The following is a 22,259-nucleotide window of genomic DNA, read 5'->3' as shown; positions in this document are numbered from 1 at the left end:
TCTGTTATAAGTGATGTTTAGTTATATTTCTAGATGTCTACTGAGTATAGAAAAGCAATTGACTTTTGTATTGATCTTATTTTAAATACCCTGTTAAATTATGATTTATAATAATATATAGTTTGGAAAGGTTTCTATGTAAAAACGTTATTTGTGAGTAGTTTTATTTCCTACCTTCAAATCTTTTCTTCTGTAATCTGTTTTAGTCTTGGCGTTTATGGAACTTCTAATAATATACTGAAGTAAAGTAAACATCCTTCTCTAGTTATTTTTCATGTTTTAACTAGGAAAAGATTATTTGTTTATTTTTGGCCCACACTTGGTGGTGCTCAAGGATAACTCCTGGCAGGACTCGGGACCATACACATGCTGGGTATCCAGCTCAGGCCAAACACATGCGAGGGAAGCTGTACTATCTCTCCAGACCCAACCCTTTACCAACACCTGCTGTAAACTTTAGGTTCTGATTTCCTTGGCTTAATTAACTGTATCAGTCACAACTGAAAGGCAGCAGTCATTGAGACTAGGACAGGGATTCAGAATTTTTAATACAGCAGGTTTTTATTTCATTATATCCTAAACAAGAAATGTTTAAAGTCAAAATTCTCAAAGCTCATAATTTTTCAAAGAAGCTGAGTCTATTCTGTGCACTTCATAATTGGAAACCTCATCAACATTCTAAACAAGATCACCATCAAGTGGTATTTTTCCACCCAGCCTCTGCCAGGGTCCTTAAGCTTGTCAACACCAAGCTGGTTTTAAATGCTGGGTGGTATTTCTGTCAGTTGCTTTGTCTCAGCATGGCTGGTAATGGTAACAGGGCTTGCTGCAGAGATATAGGAGTGTTAGAACTGTTAAAGTGGTTAGCTGTTACTCGGTGTGAAAACAAACTTATCCCTTTAATATCAGAGGTAACTGTTTCTTCCTAACCTTCTTAGACCTGGAGATTTAAGTTTTCCATGATAATAGACATTTGGGAATTCACCCGTTGTTTCATATATCTTACAAGGGCAGGTCTTTATTTTGAGCAATGCAGAATTATGCCTGAAATTTGGAAAGCTTCCTTTGGCTTATAAAGGGTTCTTATATCTTTTTTTTTCTTTTTGGGTCACACTCGGCGATGCAAAGGGGTTACTCCTGGCTCATGCACTCAGGAATTACTCCTGACGGTGTTTGGGGGATGATACGGGATTCTGGGAATTAAACCCGGGTCGGCTACTTGCAAGGCAAATGCCCTACCCACTGTGCGATCACCCCAGACCCAAGATTCTTATATCCTGTTGGAGAGGAAGATGGGTTTTGTGCTGAAGACTCCTGGGAGTCCAGGTTCTGATGTTAAAGAGATTGCCTCTAGCATTCAACAAGTCAGAATAACGTTTGTTCAGGTTTTTTTGAATAAGTTGAAGCCCTCTTTGAGCTCTGACCTTGGTCACCACCTAAATTTAGAACTTGGGACCCTGGCTTTACACTCCGTTCAAAGGGCACCAGATTCCTTAGTTTGGGGATACGCACTGAGGATGCTGGCCCCTCATCACACTGCCCATGAGCCAGTCTCTGAGTGCTTTCAAATCTTACCTCCATCACCTGCCCAACTCTAATGGACTCTCATGAATATATAATGATCATGTGTCTTAAAAAATTTTTTTCTGGGTGGGGGAGGGGAGGGGGAAAGCTGGTGGTGCTCAGGACTTACTCCTGGGCTCTATGATCAGAGATCACTACTGATGGTGCTCAGGGAGGACCATATGCAGTGCTGGGAATCAAAGCAGGGCTGGCCACATGCAAGCAAAAAGCCTTAACACCTATACAAGCTCTCTGGTCCCTTGTATTTAAAATTAGTCACATCATACTTATAATTTTATCTTATTTTTTCATTAGTATATTTTAAGACCCAGTCTTACCAGGCTATGTGAAAATTTACATTTTCAAATTTATGAGCATAGTATTTTTCTCTGCATTTATTTTCTACTATACATATACATGTATAGTAGAGAATAAGTATATATTATTTATTATTATATATAAAAAGTATACATCTATATTACTGTGTATATATTAAAGGAAGAAACACATTTTTAAAAATAGTAAGATTAAGAAAATTTTTTTCCCATTCCTAATGTACAAACATTTGAAAATATCACAAATTGGTATTAAATTTAATCATTAATTGTGGAGGTTTTATTCTCTTATTGTTAAAGTGTTACTAACATGAAATCTTTCTAGCATAGGTGAGAAATCCAACTTGGACATGTTAATTTACTGCTTTTACAGATCATTAATGTTCATTTGCTAATATTTTCTTGAGAATTTTTACAAGGACAGCTCGCATAAAATGCAACTTCAAGATCTCCTATGTTTGGGGGAAATGGATCAAAGATGAGTTAAGGAGAATTCTTATTAGTTTGACTTTAATAAAAAAATGGAATTATGAACCACCTTTAGTGACTCGCCCATATGTAAGTAGAAGAACTTCAGAAATGACTAACATAACTTACCCTAATCTTCACGTTTAAAATGCAGATACACAGTGCCCATGAAGGATTTGGGATTTTTAGTAAGTACCTTAGTGATTCTGATAAAAAGATCTACTGAAAATGTTTTAAATATTACTACCCTGGTAGGGAGAGTTTCTATCTGCTCTCATAACAACCTGAGGAATATTTGAAAGAGGTGTAATAGAACTGTGTGGTAGTTGAGAGAGTTGAGGATACTAAACATTCTTACTCTTCTGTCAGTTCCTTAATAAGAGAAGTCTTTGTAATTGTCTCCTCCTTGAATATCTGTTTGGGTAAGTTCCCCTCCCCCACTTAACATTCATTCTCCCTGTTTGAAAGGTTATATAAAAATAGGAATTTGAAAAGGCACAGAATGTGTGAAGATTGTGGTATTTCACGGTTTATTCATAACAACAATACAAAATAAATTATCTTGATTCTGCTTTGGGGCAGGGGTTGGGGTTCAAGACGGAAACATTCAAAAAATGGTGGTGGGAAGGTGTAACGGTGGTGGGATTGGTGTTCAAATATTAAATGCAATCAAATATTGTGAACTACTTTGAAAAGTAAATTGGGACTGGAGAGATAGCAAAGCAAGTAGGGCGTTTGCCTTGTACATGGCCAACCTGGGTTTAACTCCCAGCATCCCATATGGTCCCCTGAGCACTGCCAGAAGTAATTCCTGAGGGCAGAGCCAGGAGTAACCCCTGTGTATCACCAGGAGTGACCCAAAAAGAAAAAAAAAGTTAAAATTTGGGTAGGGAAAAAAGGGGCACAGAATGGGGAACATTTTATGCTGAAGACAGGATTAAATATCTTTGCACTTCATGCTATCAGAACAGTTCAACAAAGGAAGAAAGACAGAAGAATAAAAAGAATTAAAAAAAAAGACAGAACAGTTCAATAGGTACAGAACCTTACTGAAATTACAAAAATGAATTCTGTTATGCAAGTCTATGGTGAGATGTAAAAACACTAGAGGCTGGACACAGCAGAAAAGACTTCCTGGTGATTGCAATAAACACATAATAATAAAAAATAAATCTTATGTTCTGTTTTCCAGTCTACTCAGTCAGGTCTAAATGTCAGTGTGCTAAGTGGTGAATGTAATGGTGGGAGTGGAGGGGAGAGGAGAGACACACAGTCATTTAATTTAATTGGTTTTGTTCATTTAATCGATCCTTTTAAATCCTGTCTACTAAAGGGGAAGCCAGATAAATAAATAATGCAAGTGGCTGGGAGCAGAAAATGGTTCGAGATGACAGGGGAACTCCATCCAGGTACCCTCCTCTCTGCCCTCTCTCCTACACCCTGGCAGAAAGCAGAACAGCGGAAGTTCTAATTCACACGCGTGTGGCTATAGCTGGAGAACTAAGGAAAGTCAAGAGGGCAGGGAGTCCATGAGAGGTGCAGTAAGACACAACAGAGAAGCACGCCCCAGCAAGGGGACACAGGTGTCAGCAGCCGCAGACCTGAGACCCAGAAGCAACAACCAGGGACACAGAGAGCAGGACCAGGCTGCTGTTCACTGGGAGAGAATGAATAGGAAACAGGACGCTATAATCTGGGCCCAGGCAGTGAAGGGGCAGGACAAGGGACAGTGTGCATAAGAGAGAGACCTGGACAATGGGAAGGGACCTAGAGCCATTTACTTAACCTGTATGATTAACTAACTTCCTAAACATCTTTAGTTTTGCATGCAAATCTTTCATGTGATGCTCACAGATCCACAAACTTAGAAATAAAACCTTTTCTTGCAGTGATCAAGAGCCATTTGTGTTATGTAATGTCTAATTTCTATTTCACTCTTAGTTCTTCTCCATGAATACAGATCTCTACTTTCACTTATTTCTTATTTTTATTTTATTTTTGCTTTTTGGGTCATACTTTTGGCAATGGCAATGCACAGGGGTTACTCCTGGCTCTGCACTCAGGAATTACTCCTGGTGGTGCTCAGGAGACCGTATGGGGATGCTGTGAATCGAATCCGTGTCGTCAGCATGCAAGGCAAACGCCCTATCCACTGTACTATCATTCCAGTCCCTTAACCAAAGTTTATTAAAAACCTATTTCTTTTCAGCCTATTTCTAAGTTATTAAAATTCAATATTTAAATATTCTGTCCTATCCTCCAAAGTATAATATCAAACAAGGAGTCAACATGTTACTTCAAAAGATTGCAGGAAAATGTAAGAACTAGGCTTTTAAATTCCCATATTTACAATACAGAAATAAGCTACACTGGCAGCAATTTATATAAAAAACTTCACTTGCACACAGAACATGAAGCAAATTTCTGAAATAAACACAAAGGACTATTACTATGTCTACATTATTTGGGCTTGAATATTCTCCAGTGTCAACATTCTGACCATAACCACTGATTACTTCTATGCAATTACTTTATTATTTCTTTCTTTACATTTCCATAACAACATTTCTCCACCTCCTCACCACCATCACAGTGACAATAACAATAGCTACTGGTTAAGTACAGCCCTGAGAACTTTACATAAATCAATTAGACCTCAGAAAAATGATCCTTAACTACAAAGATGAGAAACTGAAGCAGAGTGATGTATGTAGCAGCAATGGTATTTCGATTCCAGCAGCAGTCTCTAAGCTTCAATAGTTGTCTTTCACAAACTCATTACATTTTTAATAATCTGCCAACTGGTAAGAGAATCGCATCCCTCTTTTTGAAATTCACTCAACTCAGGACTTAGATGACTGCAGTCATTAAAATATTCCCTGGCCGGGGCAGAGGCATGGGAGAGTAGGGAAGGGCATTTACCTGGCACGTGGCTGACCCAGTTTCCATCCCTAGCACCCCATCTGGTTCCCCAAGTGCAGAGCAAGCCCTGAGCACAGCCAGATGTGGCACCAAAACAAACAAAAAAGTTCCCCCAGCTTAATAATGTTTCACCCAAGATTTAGTTACAAAATATGATTATATGTGTCAATGACAGATTCAAGAGTCTCTCTGATCTGTACTCCTCCTCTCCTATTCAGAACATCAGATAAATACTCAATCAGAGGTGACTGACACATTCCCATCCCTACAAGGGTCTGAGCCTGGGCCGGGAAAGGTTTGCTAAATTAACACCAAAAGGCTTTATGGGTTTTTTCCTCTGATACCAAGCTGTAAATTATGTAACACCAGGGCTCATGATCTTCTCAACTATATTTTACTACTTCTTTTATAATAGTAACAATAGTGTTAATTTTTATAAATTCAAAATTCACCCATAACAAAATGAGACAATGCAAACAATTAAATTATAGGTTTTTTTTATCTTTAGCTTTTTAAAAGGGTAGCAACTGGTGGTGATTATACCCTACAATAGGATTCAAGTTATCAAAGTATTCTTATTGTTACCAAGAATCTTATTACTAACCTGTTGTGGAATAATGGTATCTCTATAGCTTGGTAAAATTTTTAGGGTGACACTTCCACTGATATTTTTCAGTAATTCTTGTAATTCCTTTGGATTATTTCCAACCTCATGGCCATTGACTTCTTTGATGATATCTCCCACATGAAGCAGACCTTGTCGATCTATCATTCCTCCATGAAGAATTCTAGCAATTACCAGATCATTATTTTCAACCCTGAATGTCACACCCTAAGGAAAATAGGGAAAAATGATCAATGTTTGGATTATTAGGAATATATTAAAACATTCACAAACATATACATAAATATATATGAACTCTAAAAATGTTAAAGATAGAAACCCTTTATACCTTTCATAAATCCTCTCCTTCTCAATGTTCTAATCCCATTATACCAGGAATAAATGTGGTTAAAAAAAAAAAGAGAGGAAGGGAGGGAAGAAAGAAAGGGAGGGAGAGAAAGGGAGGGCAGATGGGAAGGAGAGAGGAAGGAAGGAAAGAAGGACAAGGATGGAAGAGAGGGAGGGAGGGAGGGGGGGAAGGGAAGGGGGGAGAAAAGGACTTTTGAGACCTAGAGCTAGAACAACTGGTGGGATAGTTGTCTTGCATACACCAACAAAGGCTTGATCCTGGGTACTCCATATGGTCCAGAGCACTGCCAGGAATCATCCACTAGCAGAGAGCCAGGAGTAAACCTCAAATACCACTTAGAGTACTCAGGTCTTTCCTCCAAAAGAACCCAAACCAAACAAAAACCTTTTAAGACTTGCACAGCAATAATAACCTTAACAATGATCCACTTAACAGTCTCCTTTTCTACATATAACCAGAAGCTCAAGGGAGCAACAAAAGTTATATGTGTACTCTGATGGTCTTTCTGGCATTTCCTTTTTCCCTACTTCACATATAGTCAACCCAGAAACAACGACCTCAGCAGGGTGTTGTAAACATCACTATTACAAAGGCCGTCCATGGTTTCAATATTTAATAAGATTTTTCTAATGTTTTGATACCATCATTAGCAAGAAGACTAAGTTAATTTCTTTCAAGTGTATGGGAGAAAATGGAGTTGATATTTCTGAAATTCCTGTTATTTCTGCCTCTAATCTTGGATTTTAAATTTTGGCTTAATTCTTAATGCTATATCAGGCCTAGACAGCATTAGCAATGCACTTATACATAAACCAAAGATACCAATAAAGCATTAGAATTAAATGGAAACAAACATTAATGATACAAACTATTAAAGAAAAATATGACAGACTAGAGACTAGGTCCTAAGTATGTCAGTTTTCAGTACACATTTATTTATCTACTCACCAATGGTTCTCCAGCTCTTTTGTGAATACCAAGAATACGAATAGCATCTACAGGTAATAACTGATTATTGATAGAAGCATTATTTATTTCTGGACTTGAGGGAGGTGAATCATAACACTTTGATGCCACAATGTCATGGGCTTCCAGGAGCGACTATAAAGATTCAAAATAGTCTGCTGTTATTAATTGCTGATAGAATATTATGAAAACTAATCATCCATTATGGCAGCTGAACATTAAGAATTTCTAATGCATACATTTTTCTTTTATCAATTAGATTCCAACATTAGAGAACTGCTAAGGGCAGCGCTTAAATCTTTATATGTTTGTCAGCCAAACCACCAAAGTTTCAGCACTACTCTTTCACCATAAAGACCCCTCTACACATTCATTTCACCTCTCTCCATTCCCCCGGGGTCGTAATGGCTTTTCTATGAATTGGTTTTGTATTCTGCTATTTGCTTTATTTATATTCTATGAGCATATCAACTGTCTTTCACTCCCTTATTTCACTAGGCAAAATTAGCTCAAGTTATATTTAGCCACAAAATGCATGATTTTATCTTTTATGTGGCATAGTAGTGTTCCAGTGAGTCTATGGATGACAGCTTTTTATCCAATCATTAGTCTATGGCCATTTAAGTTGCTATTTTGCTTTTGTTGTGAATAATAGAGCTTTTATAAATATAGGGATGCAAATATTTAATGGACACTTTCACATCTTTGGATAAATGTCTAGGAAAGGTATTGCAGGGTCGCATGGTATTTCCACTTTTATTTTATGAAATCACTATATCATTTTCCAGAGAGGCTGCACAAGTTTATAGTCCCATCAATAGTGTACACAGGGTTCCTTTGTCTCCACATCCTTCACCAACATTTGTTTTCAATCTTTTTTTGTTTTTGTGTCACATCCAGTGGTGCTCAGCATTTCCAATCTTTTTCATGTAAACCATTCTCAGGTGTGAGGTGATGCATCATAGTGGATTGATTGCATTTTTTAATAATAAGTGATACTGAGCATCTTGTCATGTGGCTGTGGACCACTTCTGTATCTTCACTGGAGAACTGTATTCAGGGCCTTGCCTATCTTTTATTTAATTGGGTTGCTTGTTTCTTTGTTGTTGAGTTATGTTAGGATTCTTTTATGTGTGTATGTGTGTGTGTGTGTGTGTATAAGACTACATCTATATCTGTATGCTCTATGTTCTGGGTATCAACCTCCTTGTCAGATGTATGGATGTGCAAATGAATTTTTCTAATCACTGGGTTGCCTTTTTGGTATTTTGGTAGGTATTTTTAGTTTTTGGGTTTTTTTGTTTTGTTTTTTCTTTTGCTATTGTAGAAGCTTTTTAAATTTCATGTAGTCCTATTTGCTTACTGCTTTCATTTCCTTGCCATTTGAATCTAGCCTACAAATAAACTCCATTCTTGTTCTGGAATGTAAGACCTACATTTACTTCTTTGTATTTAGTTGTTTGGAGTTATATGGAAGCCTTTAATCCATTTAGTGTTAGTTTGGTGCCTGATGTATGGTGTTAAATAGTGATCAAGTTTCACTCATGTATGTGGCTGTCCCAAGTATACATTATTAAATTTCTAAATGTGAGTTAAATCATATTACATTGAAACTTTAACAACAAAATCTATGCTTCCAAGCATAATACAATGTAAGCACTGGATTTAATTTCCTCAATGTTATCACCATCATCCACATCCAATATTAATTCCTATTATCATACAAATATAATTGGCAATGATCCTAAGTTTTGTTCCCAAATTATTATCAAATTACATTTCATTTTAAAATTTTTGATTTTATTTTTAAAAGTTGTTCACAATAATTTGTTACATTTAATCTCCAAATAACAACCCCATCACCATTACACCTACCCACGACCATGTTTTAAATGTTTTCACGCCACCCCCAAAACCTACCCCAAAGCTGGACCTACGTAATTTATTTTGTATTGCTTGTTATGAATAATTCACTTAAAATGATCAAAAAAGTTTCCTTAGAGGAAAGTGTGTGGAGATTGTTTTATGTCATCCTGGCGCCAGTCATCCCTTGTATAAGAGATTACCAACATACAAAATGTCACGTGGCCACATTTGCACCAGAAATTCTAAAATTTTAAATGTCAAATTACGTTTCTACACAAAGTATCTGAACAACGTTGTAAGTGTGTATCTCATTGATTCAATAAAAGTATAAATAAATAAAAGGTTACATGGCTTTACCCTTAAAAAAAAAAGAAAAGAAAAATCCCTAAGCACACAATACTATTTAAGAACAGAGGAAGAATGAAAAAAAAATTGTTACCATTTGAGATTGCTATTTTGGGAAAGGGTAGAGCTCGCCCAACAGTACTGGGGGGCTTCTGAGAGGATTATCTGGTGATATCTGACACAGTACCTGGGTCTGGCAGGGTACAGTTATGGTGCAAGGAAGTGGAGCTGCTTGAGATCTATGGTATTAGGTGCCACTGTCCTACCCCAATGAAGGCAAGGGTCTCTAGAGTCACCCCTGGAGGAGATACAGGGGATTGTCATGTAGTGCTGGGATTCTAATTCAGGTCCTGAATACAGCACTATTTCCCCAGCCTGAGACTGCTATTTTAAACAAGTCTTTACTTTGAAAATTGGTAATGGATCAAGTATTTTCCTGACTTCCAGAAAGCAACTAAATTATAAAGCAACTAAAAAAATCCCAGTTGATAAAAGCAACATTCTATATAAGAATACCAGCTATTAAATGCAGAATGAAAGAATTTGAAAAATGTTACTATGTAATTGCTGATAAAATTGGTTCAGGCAGGGGTTATTTGTCTTTATCAGGAAGTGAACAGCATTTATAAAATGTCAGAATAAAATCACCGGAGATTGCTTCCTAAGAGGGAGGATTCCAAAGGACAGAAGTCAAGGGAACAGTGGTGGACCAGTTCATGTAATGCATACTCGGATGCAGTGTAGTACGGCACCACTGCGTTTACGAGGTATCCTATTTCTGAAGAATTAACTTGAAGCATTACTTTTTTGTTTACAAGAAATTGAAAGAACACAGAGTTAGAAGCAACTAGTTGAATCCAGATAATAGGACTCGGTGTAAGAAAACAGATGAGGACAACACAGTTCAGTAAGTTACTATCACATAAGCAAGGAGGAAAGATCCAGCCAGGTGCAACATACAAACCTTGGATAGAAACTCATGTGCATAAACCAGTTATATAGAATATTTTGACATGAAAGGAAAGCATTTGATGTATACTACATGAGATCGAGATCCACTTCAACAGAAAAGTAGAAATCGATGTATTAAAAAAAAAGTAAGTCATAAGCCAGCTTGCTAATTATCCCAATTTTTACTAATTACAAAAGTAATTGCAGTCACTTTTCTTTTTTCTGGTCAAGCAAGGTAGCTTTTATTGAAATTTACTTAGGAGGATGTGAGGGGAGAGATAGTAAGCATGTTCGAGAGAACACAGGCTTGAAAAACAAGCCTGCAATTACTTTTATTATCTCAATTAGTAAAAAAAAAAAAAATAGGGGCCAGAATGACAGTACAGCAGGTAGGGTGTTTGTCTTACCCGTGGCCAACCCGTTTGATCCCCAGCACCCCAGATAGTCCCCCAAGCACCGTCAGGAGTGATCGCTGGAGTAAGCCCTGAGTACTGCTGGGTGTAGCCCAAAAACAAATAAATAAATTGTTCAGAAGGTGGTTCAGTGGTAAAACCTTGCATGCTTTAGGCCCTGAATTCAAGCCCTAGCACTGTGAAAAATAAATGAAAATAATTATAAACATATGGAGGAATGTGCACTAAGATACTATAGTAATGACCTGGAGAGGAAGAATGTGATATTTAATTTTAATATTTTTGCTTGCCAGTATTTTCTTAGAAAGTTTACATAAATACATATTAGATCATCTCTACTTATTAATTATATACATTATGGGGAAGGGGGTTGGACACACCTGGCTGTGCTCAGGTGTACTCCTGGCTCTGCTCTCAGACATTAACCTTTGGTGGTGTTGGGAGGACCAGACAGTGCAGGTATACAACAGGAGTCAGTTGTACGCAAGGCAAATAAATGCCCCACCGCCAGAATTATCTCTCCAGCCCATAATTTTATGTATTATTAAAATTATATAGATATCTGAAACTCTGCCCAGATGCTTCAGAAGTATCACAAACTTAACACGGTCAGTTACCTTAACATTAACATAACCATAAGCAGAAGAGTTTCACCAAGAGTTTCCCTACAGCAGCGGATTCATCAGTGGTTTGTCAGAAATTCTGTCCTTACCTATTTTCCACATCTCTCTTCTACAGCTGTCATAGATGACCAACCACCAAGTCCTCATGATTTTATGGTTGAAACTTGAGTGCTTTCACATTGCCTCCCTTCTGGACTGCCTTCAGAAGTTCTTACCTTTTCATTAACTTTCTTGCCGTGTAGTCAGATGTCTCCTAGTATTAACATCTCACCTCATGTCTGCCTATGGCGGCCTACAGCCCTCAGGATTAAGACCGAGTATCTTAGTATGCCTCATAAGGTCTCAGCCAACTGGTGCCTCAGTACACGAGGTGATTGTGACATGACCTTTTCTTGTATCTAAGATACTGATTTATGGAGAAACCTTTCTCTCACTAAGAAATTTCAGATCTTGTAGTAAAACTGCTGACAAGTGGCAAAGTTTCTGAGAAAAAGCAAAGGGACTATTTTCACAGGTATGAGATGACATCGCATGGTGCTTATGATTTGCATTTTCTGAATGGTAAGTGCTAATTCCATGCACCTGTGTATCTTTTCTGAAGAAGTGTCTCTTAAGATTCTCTGCCCATTTCTGTGTGTTGGTTTTATTTTGGGGCCAATCAGGCAGTACTTGGGAATCCATATATGGTGTGTGGGATCAAACCCGAGTCAGCCAGATGCTTGACAAGTGCCTGACCCGCCATCCTTTGTCTTTGGCCCCATCTGCCCATTTATAGAGCAAGATTGTTGTTGTTGTTATTCCTGTTGTCATTGTTGAATTGTATGAATGCTTCATAACACTTTGTATTTGCTTTGTTGGATTTGTCAGTTGTATATTAATTCTCCCATATTGTAAATTACCTTTTTATTTCTATGAAGATTTTTTTTTACCTTGCATAAGTTTATTAGCAGATATATCCCCATTTTCTAATATTTGGGGGTTTTTTTTTTCTGCCTTACCGGTAGATTAAAATTCTCAAATAACTGGAAGTCAAAGTCAGTGAGTTTATGGTCTATAATTTTCCTCTACTTATCTTTCTGGTTTCTTGTCTTTAAAACATTTTGAATTGATTTTTATGTTTGTACGGTCTAAAGAAGTGGTCTGGCTTCATTTTTTTGCATGTGGTTCCCCAGTTTCCCTGGCACCATTTACTGAAGAGATTTCTGTTTCTACCATTGTATATTCAAAAATGAGGGAAATCTAGTGCACTGTCAGCAGAATATAAATGAAGAGTCACTATGAAAATCTGGGTGGTTATGCCATCCAAAATTAAGAACTGAAATGAATCATCTGCTTATTCCTATTTGACTACTGATTGTTCCTTTTCCAATATTAGGAAATACACAATCCCATTCTGGGTATAGATCCAAGTAATAGGAAAACATTAATTCAAAGAGACTCATGCACCCCAGTGTTCACTATCACATTATTTTCAATAGCCAACATATGGACACAATCCAAGTGCCACGAAAGGTTAAATAAATAAAGACAATGTGGTATGTAAAAATAATAGGCTATGACCCAATTATAAAAGAGTGAAGAAATTTTGCCAAATGTGATAAATTAGATGAACTTAGATGAACCTAGAGGGTATTTTATCTTATAGAATAATTCATGTGAAGAAAGACAAATACCATCAAATATGGTAGTGAATGGAAAGAAGGTTTTTTTGGGTAACAATCATAATGTAGCATAATATTCAGTCATCAAGTAGTAATGCTGTAAATGTGAAACCTAGAACACTTGGTTTTTAATACACATGAAACCTAGAGAATTGGTTTAAAACAGATGTTACTTTAATTAAAAAAAAATCAAAGGGGTGCTTTCATTTAATTTTTTTTTTTAATTTTATTGAAACACTGTGAGATAGTTACAAGCTTTCATGTTTGGGTTACAATCTCACAATGATCAAACACCCATCCCTCCACCAGTACACATTCTCCACCACCAATATCTCCAATATACCCCCCTTTGTCATTTAATCTTTAATATTATGATTTAAAGGAGAAAGCAGGTAAACTTTAATTCTTCTATCCCAGAATAATATATTGATCAATTTACTCTCCATTAAAATGAAAATCTGTCTGTCATAAATCAAGTGGCCATGCATATGGAAATGTATTTCTGGGGTGCCTAGTCCCTGGAATTACTCTATTTTTCTTGTACAGTCTCCCAAATACCCTTTCCCATTAAAAACCTTTCACCTTACAAAATTGATTTTTCTTTGTTTAACTATTAACTTTTCATTGACACACATCACAGACTGGTATTTCTTTTTGGTAAATATAAGAATAGGATATATAAAAGTTTCTATCTTTATAATACCTCTTGTTCTAAGATCATCAGCTGCACCCCAGTCTTGGTAGTGATACCAAAAATGTCTATTACTGTCATTAGAAAGGCAGGGAACAGTAGTAGTAGTGAAGAAAAATGCATTAGTACGGTGAAGCAGGTGGTCTGGGGTTAATTGGAATACTTATTTTTCATTATCAAAGTCCATTCAGATGCATTTCTGTGATACAGTATATATTTAAGTAGTATGTATAATTTATTTATCTTAGCATATCATGGTATTAAAACACATAGGTTGAAACTTGCATATTTATGAGATTACTAACTAATTTTAAATAACTCCTTAAATAGAAACTGAACCACTAAAAACACTTTGGGGCTTGAGGAAAAGTGGCTTGAGGAAAAGAGTGACAAGAAAAATATACCTGAAAGTGAGGCTCCTTGAGTATGCCAACCAGTTCTGCCACATTTTCATCCACATTCATTAGAGGAGTGATATCTTCAAGAATTTCATTAACTAATTCCAAGTTATTGTCACTGACAGCTTCTAGTTTTGAATCTTCTAGCCTCTCATGAGCCTAAAAGATAATTGTATGTTAGTAACACTGTTTTATATCTGATTGGATTTCATAATTTGTTATTTTTTATAAGGAAAATTTAAAGTTTGATTTACTGAAACAAAATTTAATTACTTTAATTAGGAAAATTTTTAAATTAGGAAATACATAGAGAGATTGTAGTATATGTTTCAGGCAGTGTAATAAATTTGTTACTATCCTAAAAGTCAAGGAAAACTCATCTTTATAAATAAACCATGAAAAATCTAAATAGACAGATAACAATTTAAAAAACATTCTAATCACTATCCAAAAGGGTTTCCTAAGTGACTTTCTAGGGTTCTAATAGTAGGAGATGGTTTTGTGTGTGTGTGTGTGTGTGTGTATACTTTATTAAAATAAGTGATTAAGCATATTAAAATAACTTTATACTCTAAGTAAATGAACGCTTCATGTTGTACACCTTAAATTTATAGAAAGCTGTGATCTAATTTCCAGAAAACTGAAAGAAAAAATTGCCATGCATAATAAAAATAAGAATACAGTCATCATATGAATTCCCATTTAAAAATAACAAAAAACTTTGGGACTTTTCAGAACTCAAAATATAGGCGAGTTCAATAAAAATAAGTATTGGTATTTTTGAAGAAAGAAAATGCAGTTCTATATTATCAAATTACTGTCAAAGAAGTTGGCACTTCTATTCACTTTAAAGTTACAAGTTACTTTCAAGAGGCAAGTGCCAACTTGAATTTAGCTAATAAAAAAAAATAAAGAAAACACTCAAAATTAACCAGAGAAACAGATGAAATGTATTGTTTCTTTTTTAAAGCTAACATAAATTAATAGAACATATTTTACCTGTAACAAGTGGTTTAAAGGATATGCCATGACTGGCTTTACAGAATACTTTGAGTAGATACAAATGTGACCTACCCTTGAATGTCTAATTCTGGGAATCCTTCTTACTACTACAACTTAGAAAAACAAACTGCAGAGGAAGAGAAGATTCTTTTAGAATTTATGGAACTTTATCTAGTTCAGTTTAATCAAGGCTAAGAATCTAGTGATGAAAGTAATAACAGGATGATGATAAGAAAAGTAATATTCCCCCAATCAAGGATCAAAATAACTCATTTTTTTTCTATCTTCTTAGATCCAACGTAGTAGTTGCTCTCTAAATATTTCACAAATCCACAGTCACAAATAAGAATCTGACCTAAAGTAGAAATAGGACCCAGAAAATAGAGATATTTTCTATTTTACTTCTTTTAAGTTTTTGTTTGTTTTTTGTTCACACTGTGGTGCTCCTGCCTGTGTTCAGGGATCACTCCTGATGGGGCTTGTGGGATCATACGGATGCTGAGGAATGAACCCAGGTCAGCCGTGCACAATACAAACACGCTACCCACTCTACCATGTCAATGTTGTTCTTTTTTGATGTTGTCCCATATGTCTCTTATTTTCCTCTTATGTCGGCTCCTCCTCCACTACCCTAGAGCACCCTGATTCCTTTCTCAGTTTCCGTCACTGTGCTGCTCAGCTCCTTTCTGCTGTGCTCTTTAGTTCTGAGTGAAGCTTTCTCCTACTCACTCTGAGTCTGAACTCTGTTCCATTGACTCCCACAATTCAGTGAATCCTCCCCCTCTGCTGCTTTGTACTATTCAACAGAGAATTAAAAAACCCTTTTGTGCTGGGGTTCTTCCTAGACTTTTGTCGTCGCCCATCAAAGCAGGTGAATTCTTTCCTTTCTTTCATCACTGCCTGGTAGAAGCTAGGGGTGAAGGTCTGAAGTTGCTGTCTAGGCAGCCATTTATGCCTCATGCTTGCTCATTTCAAGCAGAGACAGCAGCTCTGAGTTTGTGTCACTCTGGACCACTGCTGTGAAGGTGCCATGCCACACTTCCTGCAGCTGCTGTGGCACCAGGAACTGCCAGGCCTGTGTGGTATCCTGGCATTCTTAGTTGCTGGTATTTAACAGGGGCTCTGGGGTTGATACCCCTTGGGCCTGGGCAGCAAATGGGAACTCTGATCATGAGTGTACAACTGCAACGGTAGCACCAAGCAGGCAACACCTGTCAGGTGTTATGATCTGCCTGGTTCTGACAGCAACTATTATTTCCAGGGATGAGCAGACCTGGGAAAAGTCCTGTGACCTGACAGCAGAGGTTTGGTGAGACCATGGCACCCACTCTGACACGTCTGGGATGCACCAGACTGGACCGGAGCACAGCAAGGTTGAGAAGGCTGCCCTGTCTTCCCTGGACTGTGAGGGCTGCCCTGTCTTCTGTGGACTCTGAAAGTGCTTTCTGACTCTGGGCATTCATTCAAGTAATCTGCTAACCCTGAAGAGTATGGGGAGGAGCCAGTTTTGTGTAGCCCTGGGCAAGGGAAAATCATTCAGCTCCCAGTTGCTTAACCCTTAGCTCAGAAAGGTGGAATGTGTCCTTAGGCTGTTCCTTGTCCAAGGAAGAATCAAGAGATCCCTTCCCTTTGCAAGCTTTGAAGCATCCCCCTGATAGGCAGCTCACTGCAGGTCACAGAATATCTTGCCAAGCTTAGTTCTTGCCTCCTCACTAGGTTTTCTCAGAGGGGAATTAGGCGTCAGGGTGCTGGTTTAGAGTTAGCACTCCCTTCCCCCAGAGCAAAGTTGAGCACCCTCAGCTGATCAGGAATCCTGGTGAGCCTGTGGGTGGTCTCTGCTCTGCTTTCTTCTGCAGTGGGGCCTTCCCCTTAGAGTTAAATCCCAGCTGCTATTCCTGGTTACATGGCAAAGTTCTCACCACGCCAGAGAAAACTGCTGGATTTTCCACTTAACTTTTTTTTAAAATGGGGGTCCATGTAGGGCTTTGATATGTCATTCAATCTTTTGTCTGGGTTTTGCTGTGTGCTGAGGGAAAGGCATTCTATGTCCCCTCCCATTAGGGGCCCTGTTGGCCCTGACTCAATCAGGGGCTGGTTTAAATGTCAAGGTAATAATAGCCTTATAAACCAAGATAGGAACTCTTTTTTTCCTGAAAAAAAAAAATTCACATAGGATTTCTTCCTTAAATTTTGGATAGAACTTACTTTTGGAGCATCTGATCTGGAGAGTCTTTGTAGAAAACCATTAAGCTGCAAATATTAATTTTTGAAACTATTGGGCTATTAAGTATTTCTACATAAGCTCTAAAGATCTCTTTTAAGGAACTGCTCAATTATATCTGCAGTGTCATATTTGCCATAAACTTATTAATAATTTTGGGTGGAGCTGTTTGATGACTCCACCCTGTCTTGCTTAAGAGCTATTTCCAGCGCTATGCCGGGGGCCCTCCTGGCAGTGCTCAGTGTCCCATGTGTGCTGGGAATGAACCCGGGGTTCCTGTATGTGAAGCCTGTGCTCTCAAACCTTTCTTTTTTATTTATTTTTTTTTAATTAGTGAAACACCATGAGGTACAGTTGTAGACTAACAAACTTTCATGCTTGTGTTTCAGTTATACAATGATCGAGTACCCATCCCTCCACAGTGCCCATTCTCTACCACCAATGATCCCAGCAGCCCTCCCACCCCCGCACCCCATCTCCCTCCACCCCACCCCACCTCTGTGGCAGGTCATTCCCTTTTTGTTCTCTCTTTCCTTTCAACCACTGCAATGCCACTCAAAATAACTTACTATCCTTGCAAGGTCCACTGGATTTGAAGTGACACTTTGTCACTCTAGATATTGTGAATTCATGTCTAACCAGAGGCAGAGGTTTCTAAACTTATCTGGTTTACATCTCCCTTTTGAAAAAATAAAAAGTGAGCACTGTCCCGCCCCCTTCCTCCTGAAAATCTGCCTTCTTAAGCGATCCAACAGAAAGTGTCCCCCCAGTTGTACCCCAAGCTGCTAGCACCCCTGACTGTTCCAGCACCTCCAGGGGGAGGGAGCAAAATTGCTTCCATTGGAGGGGGGGAACAACACTAAGCTATAGGTTTACCAACAATATTAATATATTCAGTTATACGGATTTTCTCTATTTTTGTCATTTTCAAGTTTATTTATAGTTATTATTTACTCTTGCTTATTTTGAATTTTAGTTCTCTTCTATATTTTATTTATTTATTTATTTGCTTTTTTGGGGGGGTCATACCCAATGATGCACAGGGATTACTCCTGGCTCTGCACTCAGGAATTACTCCTGGCAGTGCTCAGGGGATCATATGGGGTGCTGGGAATTGAACCCAAGTTGGCCACTGCAGGCCACATGCAAGGCAAATGCCCTACCTGCTGTGCTATCATTCCAGACCCTGTCTTCTATATTTTAAAACCATTACTTAGTACATAGTTATTTCCTCATGCATCTTCCTCTAAACATTGCTTTGCTTTGCTGCACCCCACAAGTCTGACCTGTATTTTTCAGTGACGTTCATTTCCCTGAATTCCAAACTCTTTAACTGTTGAGTTGCTAGTTTCTTCTTCCTATGTTATACTGCCTAGAAACTTGCCCTGGATATTTTTTAATGCTCATCTCATTAATTTCTTCTCTCTCAGGGATCTCAGGGATGCTTCCTGCATCTAATGTCTGAAGAGAGTCTATCCAGCCACCAAAGTTTGTTCCTAATTGTAGCTGGCAATATTTGTCACAAAACAAAACACAATTCCACATAAAGACTTGGCTGTAAAAACCTGAAAGTATAAATTCCTCAAAAACAACAACAGAAGCAGTAAACTCTTTGATATTGGTCTAAATGTAATGGTACTTTGCATCTCACTACAAAAGCAAAGGCGACAAATGCAGAAATTAAAAAAGTGTAATTATGTAAAACTAAAAAAGAGCTTCAGTAAAGCAAAGGAAACCATCAACAAAATCAAGAGGCATCTACTGAATGGTTACATGGAAGAACATATTTGCAAACCATATGTCTTGTACACAATCAACTAATTTGATACAGCCTCATTAAAAAGTGGCAGAAGATCAGAACAGGCTTTTTATTTCCAAAGAAGACTTACTAGTGACCAAGAGGTACATGGAAAGATGCTCAACATCATGACATCAGGAATTGAAAAATCAAGACCATAATGAAGTCTACACACCTCATACCTACATATTTCATACCTCATCAAAAAGACAAGAAACTAAAATGTGGCAGAGATGGGGGGAAAGGAAATCCTGTGAGGAGGTAAATTGGTAGAATCACTATTGCAAGTAGCACAAAAGTGCCTACAAGATTGAAAATAGAATGTAACTCTAGAATATAACCCAGCAATTCCACTTCTGGGTATTTGTCTGAAGAACACCAGAACATTACTTTGAAAGTATAGCACTCCTATGTTTGCCTCAGTGTTATAACTATTTAGCATTATCACAATAAAGTCAATAACCTAATGTCCATTGATAAAAAAAATTCATGTGTTGCTGACAGGGATGCACTCTCAGAAATGTTCATTAGGCCATTTCATCATTGTGTGCAAATCACAGAATATAAAATCATAGATACCTAGATGGTTTAGTCTACTGGAACCATCATTATTTATGTTGCTCATTGTTGACTGAAATGTTATTAAATGACAAATGACAGTTTATATGTGTGAATACAGTCTTTGGGGGTAAGGGTTAGCAGGGAAAGAGGTTTGGGCCACACTGGTAGTGCTAATGGTCCCTCCTGGTGAGCCTTGGGGAACTATGAAATTTTGGGGATTGAACCAAGATTGACCACATGCAAAAGTAAGTGCCTTAACTGCTGTACTAGCTTTCTGGCTCCTTAAGTGATTCTTCACACACACACACACACACACACACACACACACACACACACACACACACCACAGAAAGAGCACAGAATTTAAAGACACCTTATTTCTGTCACTTATAAGTGAAGTGACTTTAGGTAAGTAATTTTTTTTTTAATGTAGGAGTACTGTTATTTATTCAGCCACTGATTAGCTGATTGGTGTGGGCATGAACTCCACAAGGTAAGTAAATTTTTGACTCAAAGTCTTAGTTTTCAATTAGTAAAGCAGTTGCAAAGAAAAAACAATAAAATTATTTTTAAGATCTTTGTAAGCTATAAGTCTATTATATATCCATTAAATATTGTTATCTAGCTTCTAACCCTTGAGATCAAAGCTCTAAGTTAAATAACCACGGAGATGGGATGTAACAGATACATTGGCAATAGAAACAGACGAGCAAAGCTGACATCAAGGAAGGCAAAGATCGATTTACAAAGTAACATTATTTGCTCAGATAAGCTTTTTAATATAACTTTCAACAGTCCATTCTTATTTCAACAGAATCTGGAGCTATTAATCTCAATACACTACAGTGATTGATATTTATAATAAAAAGCTTGAACCTGAAAGCAAGTTGTATCCAGCATATTTTATTAAAGGAATATCTAATCATCTTTGGAATGGTTACAATAAAGAATTGCTAAAATAAAATTTTCAGCTGATCTGCCATTGAGTAGTTCTGACACAGGGACCAAAGTCTACCCTGTAAGTCTGTGAATAAAATGACTGCATTATGAATGGAAAAGTTTTCAAATTTTTTAGGGAAAGGTATGATTTTTCAGAACTCTTGGAAGAAAACAAATAATAGGCTGTGGGTAATAAGTGATAACCAGAGGGGATGAAATCAATACTCCAGGAGAGTGTAAAATAAAGTGAGTGACAATGTGGCACATGAAGTCAAAGGCAGAGAAGACATGCGGCACAGGTTCTCAGCAGCAGGGACCACTTGGGGGAATGCTAAAGAGTGAAAAGCAAGGAGGTTGTGAAGTGAGGCTGTTATGCTCTAGTGATGCTTATGAGATTATGGTGAAAGTGCAAGTGAAAAAAAACGTAAGTAAAAATGGTTGGAAAGTTAGTTATATTTATGGCTGAGCTCAGAAGACTGCTATACAGTTTACTATGGAAACAGACTTAAAACAGCTAAGTAATGCGAGAGAAAAGATTTCCTAGGTATAAAAACCAAGACTGCAAATGACAAACATTTACAGTCTAACATAAAAGAAAATCAATAGTTTCCCGATGCCATACAGAGATATGACCAGTATCTTTCTCACAGGCCCTGCTAGGATATTACTGTGATTTGTGATATCCTAAAACTTTTTTATGCCCAAACTAAGAGTCATTGTATCCTATATTTAAAGTAGTATGTAAGGAGCTGGAGTGATAGTACAGCAGATAGGGCATTTACCTTCCACATGGTCAACTTGGGTTCGATTCCCAGCATCACGTATGGTACCCTGAGCACTGCCAAGAGTAATTCCTGACTGTAAAGCCAGGAATAACCCCTGTTCATCGCTGGGTGTGACCCAAAAAGCCAAAATAAATAAATAAATAAATAAATAAAAGCAGCATGTGAAAGAATAGACATTTTTTTGTGAAAAATATGATTTTACTATGTAACAAATATTATTTACTAATATCAATCCAGTTCAAAAGATGTCTCTCAAATTTTAAAAAATAATGTAATTTTGTGGGGGGGGAAATGTACCTTAGCAAGTGACTTTACAATAGGATTCTCCATAATTCCCTTGAGGAAAATCAAGTCAATTTCTTCTGCTCCTGTTGATGAGGGCAGCTCCGTCAGATTATCCAACACTTGCTGCATTGCCGCTGAGAAAAAAGCACAGAATAAAGCACACAGAAAAATTTAAATTCCAAGTCTTTATGATTAACTATAAAACTATGCAGCCATAAAATAATGCAAATAAAAAACAATGCTGTCTTTGAAAGACCACATTTTTAAAAGTTTGATTGTTAAATACTATAGGCTTTAAGTGGCTTTCCATGAATTAGCAGGATTGATTTTCCCATACAATTTAGGCCTTAGTTGATATATTAGATATACTTTCAACTTTATATTTATTCCTTCCCCCCCACACACACATAAACACAGATTTTAAGTCATTATACTGATGAAGTAATACAAAACTTTAATTCTCACAGAAAAAGCAGTTACTGAATTAAGCAG

The 22,259-nt window shown here is 37.3% G+C and overlaps 1 protein-coding gene across 3 annotated transcripts in view; it reads right to left on the bottom strand.

Moving 5' to 3' along the window:
- Positions 1–22,259, bottom strand: part of PALS2 (protein associated with LIN7 2, MAGUK p55 family member) — a 91,777-nt gene that overhangs the window by 26,996 nt on the left and 42,522 nt on the right. For all 3 annotated transcript variants that reach the window (XM_056118110.1, XM_056118112.1, XM_056118113.1), the window contains exons 2-5: positions 21,780–21,901; positions 14,183–14,335; positions 7,211–7,363; positions 5,893–6,120 (exon numbers count right to left, since the gene is read on the bottom strand). In XM_056118110.1, coding sequence (XP_055974085.1) covers positions 5,893–6,120; positions 7,211–7,363; positions 14,183–14,335; positions 21,780–21,896 — 651 coding nt within the window. In that variant the 5' untranslated portion in view covers positions 21,897–21,901. The remainder of the gene's footprint in view (positions 1–5,892; positions 6,121–7,210; positions 7,364–14,182; positions 14,336–21,779; positions 21,902–22,259) is intronic.

Source organism: Sorex fumeus, unplaced genomic scaffold (assembly GCF_029834395.1).
Source record: "Sorex fumeus unplaced genomic scaffold, SorFum_2.1 ptg000037l, whole genome shotgun sequence".
Lineage (NCBI taxonomy): Eukaryota > Metazoa > Chordata > Mammalia > Eulipotyphla > Soricidae > Sorex > Sorex fumeus.
Note: the sequence above shows the minus strand (reverse complement) of the source record. Positions and strands in the feature narration are given on the sequence as shown.